The sequence below is a fragment of the Solanum pennellii genome, chromosome 11 (assembly GCF_001406875.1).
Source record: "Solanum pennellii chromosome 11, SPENNV200".
NCBI classification, from domain to species: Eukaryota; Viridiplantae; Streptophyta; class Magnoliopsida; order Solanales; family Solanaceae; genus Solanum; species Solanum pennellii.
Genome location: NC_028647.1, coordinates 61,149,924 through 61,154,643, shown reverse-complemented (window position 1 = coordinate 61,154,643; position 4,720 = coordinate 61,149,924). Strand labels below are relative to the sequence as shown.

Sequence of the window (4,720 nt, the reverse complement as noted above, 5' to 3'; positions counted from 1 at the left end):
TTCACATTTGATTAAATTTGAAACACACGCTATAGGGCTTATTCGGAAATGACGCTTTCATAATAAAATTTTCTCATTCTAAAACTCAAACCCGAGATCGCTGGTTAACCGCGCATACCAAACCTTCTCCCCTATAATGGAAAAATGTAGGTAGACAATTCCCATTCAAAGATCATGTTACTATACATGATCATTTGAATTCTTGAAAATTTATCACCACATTCGAAACCATATTATCTTTGTTTTATAATAATATTAAAAATTAAAATAATAATCATATTTTCTCTTATCTTTATGTACACGTGTGGATTTATATATTGTTGTTTTTGGTTAAATTGATTGAGTGGGGCTATGCCGGCAGGGGGTATAGGGAAGATTATGTGAAGTGGAAGCAAAATGTATATCATAATATTAGACTTGGTTACAAAACAAACTTTCCATTTTAATTTCATGCACTTATAGAGTTGTATCAAAGATATACTAATATACATATTTTAGTATCTCATTCAACTTTTAATCATTAACTTACTTGTGAAGAAATATGCATAGAGGAAAAAGACAATACATATGGAGTCAAAGACAAGAAGACCATCTATCCTTTTCCAAACCGTTTTTACCTAGACTTATCAACCAACACCTCCCTACCCCCTCTACCCCCCACCCCTCCCATCCCTACCCCTCCAAGTTAAACGAATTCAACTGAACTCAGTATTTTTACATAAAATATATATATTTTTTACATTTTGATAAATTTTTCAAATATATTCCAAACTTCGGAACATGATATTTGGAAAGTGTAAAAAAAATCAACGATAAAAACATAAATACTGAACCGATCTGGATCAGGTTTTACTCACCCCCACCCCACCCACCTATGTTTCATTCCTTATACCCTCTCTATCCTCTTGATTCCCCATTTCTAAGCAAAGCCCCACAACTATCACCATCATCATGATCATGATTTTCATTTCATAGAAGTTTCACTCTCTCTCTCTTTCTTCCTCTTCCTCTTGTTTTTCTCATTTGTTTTTTCAATTTTAAATATTTTTGAGGTTGATGGTGCTCATCAATATAAAGTTAGTGACTTCTTTTTACATTAAAACAGTTGGGGAGACAAGAAAAAAAAAATAGAGTGTCTAAAAAACCAAAAGAAAAAGAGATAATTACAATGAGGAAGCCTGAGTTCTCCTCCTCCTCCTCCTCTTCCTCCTCCGCAAAGAACAATTACAATAACAATAATAATAACACGAACATGAAGCTAAGAAAAGGGTTGTGGTCTCCAGAGGAAGATGAAAAGCTTATGCATTATATGCTAACAAATGGACAAGGGTGTTGGAGTGATGTAGCAAGAAATGCTGGATTACAAAGATGTGGAAAGAGTTGTAGACTCAGATGGATTAATTATTTGAGGCCAGATCTTAAGAGAGGTGCATTTTCACCTCAAGAAGAAGAACATATTATCCATTTACATTCCATTCTTGGTAACAGGTTTGTTTCTCCCTCTCTCTTCTTTCGAGTCAGAATTTTCGTTAAAGAAAATCTAAATATAAATGAAATGTTAACACAACATATAAAGTTGTGAGATATGTGCATGTAGGTTAGTAGTATTCTTTTGGAAGGGTTTTAATTTTATATATATATATTGATGATATAAAAAATATTTATTTAATCAGATTACTTATTTGATAATTATAAGTAAATTTTTTTTTAATATTAATTGACCGTTTGATGAAAATGGTTGACTAACATTTCATTACTCGGTAAATTCATTATAATTATAGTGAAATAAGATGTATATAACTTAATTTTATTTTATTTTTGGAAAAAACAACTTTGAAAAAAAAAATTGAGTTCAACTTGTGTACTCTTATCAAGAGCGATTATTCAAAAAATATTTACAAATAAGCTTTTTTAAAATTTGAAATTTAAAATTTAAAAGATAATATATTACCGGCTAAAACAGGTAAAAATATTGTGATGATGTTATTAGCATTATTAGTATATTTGAATTAAGTACATGTAGTCGTCCACTTAGAAAAAAAATAAAATTAGCAACTTGAAAATAAAACATGTCACTTACTAGTACAATAAATTAAAATATGTAAGTGTTAAAAATATTTATATTAATAGCGTAGATAAGTTAAATCAGTCATTTTTTTATGAATATTTCTTTGATCTGCTATTTGCAAAACCAAAATCATAATATTGAAAATCATCATAAATTTGAAAAATTTAGATGAAAAAGTATTTTGAGTGAATACCTTGAAGATTAAAGAAAAAGTATATCTCCAATTGTTTTGAAGTCAAATATGTATTATAAACTACTAGTCTATCTACATGACAATTTTTTTTTTATATAAAAAATGTTAAATATGGACATGATTCCTACCATAAAAATACCTAATACATAAAAGAAATTGTTATTTTCTTGGATTTAACTTATATATAGTACTATATATTTTAATATGTCGTAGCAGATAACCTATTAGATAAATACGTGTATAAAAGAATAAATTAAGGATATAATTATTATTTGTGAATATTAGTAATTATTTAGCAGTTAGTTATATTTAGGGGACAAAACAGTGAAATTACAGGTAATCTTCAATGGCTAACATGATCAAGCTAATTATGATGTCATTGACTTCAACAACTTACATGATTTATTAACATGCATATCTTCACTTGTACGTTTTCAAAAATTCAATGAATTAATTAACAATATTCACTAAATTAAATTATGAGCTGATAAGTAATTGAACTAATAGTTATTATCTCAAAAAATTTAATTTTATTTAATAAAGAATTTGATTTTTTGATATAATAATTATTAGCTGATTGACGAAATCAAACGTGTAAAGCTTAAGAATTTCCATCATTTTAAGGTTTTGTAATACATTTCTTCTTCTTAGTTCCTTTTATTCTTGTCAATTGTTGATAAATAATATATATTTGTGGATTTTAAGTAATATAATTAATATAGGTAATTTAGTAGCATGGATTTATTCGTTGACGTCTTATATTTTAATTTTTATGATTAAAAACTTGGTGATAATGATCGATTTTAAGGTTGGGAAATAGCTTAAAGAAAAGGGATTGGTAGATAAATTTTTATTCTATCAAGTCACTCTATCAAAATATATTATTACCTATTTTAATCATGTGCTATCTTCTTCTTCTTTTTTTTCATTATATATATATATATATAAATTAAACTCTTCTATTATATAATAAAATCTAAATTATAATATTAAGTGCACTTAGTTCTTCTTTGTTAATAGAGGCCAAGTTGAATAGAATATTGATCGAGTATATTTACATCATGGTCTTAGAGTTGAAAATATTCTTCTTTATTTTTTTAAGATATTTTTTTTCCAAACATATCATCATATTGTACATGCATGTTTCTCATGACTTTCACATCCTCTCAATTTGACCTAGGAATTTTTACATTATACTTTATACATAAATAATGTATACTTTTTTTATATTGGCTAGTGAATGTGTTATAAGTCCTTTGACCTATGAATATTGACTCTTATTTTCTTTTTTACTCCAAAGGTGGTCTCAAATAGCTGCACGTTTGCCTGGACGTACTGATAATGAAATCAAGAATTTCTGGAATTCGACATTGAAAAAGAGGCTAAAGAACTCATCATCATCTTCTACACCATCACCAAATGCAAGTGATTCATCCTCAGATCATCCCTCCAAAGAACTCAATATGGGAGTCACTCAACAAGGATTCATGCCAATGCTCAAACATAACCTAATGTCCATGTACATGGATTCAACCACCTCTCCTTCTTCCTCGTCTATAGCCCTAAATACCATAAATATTGATCCTTTGCCCACCCTCGAGCACACCTTAATAAACATGCCTAATGGATTCAACGCGCCCTCATACTTGAGTACTACACAACCATGCTTGGTACAAGGTGGGAATATTGTGAGTTCTAATGGTGGTAGTCTCTTTTATGGGAATAACCATGGGATATTTGGAGGAAATCTTAGTATGGAAGGTCATGAACTCTATGTTCCACCATTGGAGAATGTAAGTATTGAGTATCAAAATGTTGAAAATGGGAATTTTAGTCATCATCAAAACAACAATAACCCTAACAACATGACCAACTTGATCAATACTAGCCATAATTTCAATACTTGTAGTAATATCAAAGTAGAAAATTTTGGAGGGATAGGGAATTATTGGGAAGGAGATGACCTAAAAGTGGGAGAGTGGGACTTGGAGGAATTGATGAAGGATGTTTCACCTTTCCCTTTTCTTGATTTCCAAGTTGAATAACCCTACAACAACATTTATATCCCTATGGAGATCAACACCTTTTTTTTTTCCTTTTTCAACATTAGGCCACATATTTTCAATCCTATACATAGTTCATATATAAATTTGGACATGAAATAGAAGACGAGAGGGTAAAGAATCTCACAAAAATAAGGATTATTTCCAAGTAGATATATATATATTTTAGGATATTTTTCATGTACTTTAAATGATGTAATTGGAAAAAGGGTAATTTGGTCATTTGTACTTCATTTAGGTGTTTGTAATAATCACAATATTACATGCTCTTGCAGAGATATGTATAGTCAGTCACATGTGATAATGTAGAAATTAATTAGTGATTGTCTTAGTCTTATTGTAAACAAAATCATTGAAAATGTAATCAAATATGTTTTTTTAATTAGTGGATTGAAC

The 4,720-nt window shown here is 28.9% G+C and overlaps 1 protein-coding gene across 1 annotated transcript; it reads left to right on the top strand.

Moving 5' to 3' along the window:
• The first annotated feature begins 1,057 nt into the window (after positions 1–1,057).
• LOC107004127 (transcription factor MYB83) lies at positions 1,058–4,709 on the top strand. Its single transcript, XM_015202363.2, has 2 exons — positions 1,058–1,488; positions 3,562–4,709. Exons 1-2 carry the CDS (start codon positions 1,169–1,171, stop codon positions 4,304–4,306), a joined length of 1,065 nt encoding a protein of 354 aa, XP_015057849.1. The 5' UTR covers positions 1,058–1,168; the 3' UTR covers positions 4,307–4,709.
• Positions 4,710–4,720: the final 11 nt, after the last annotated feature.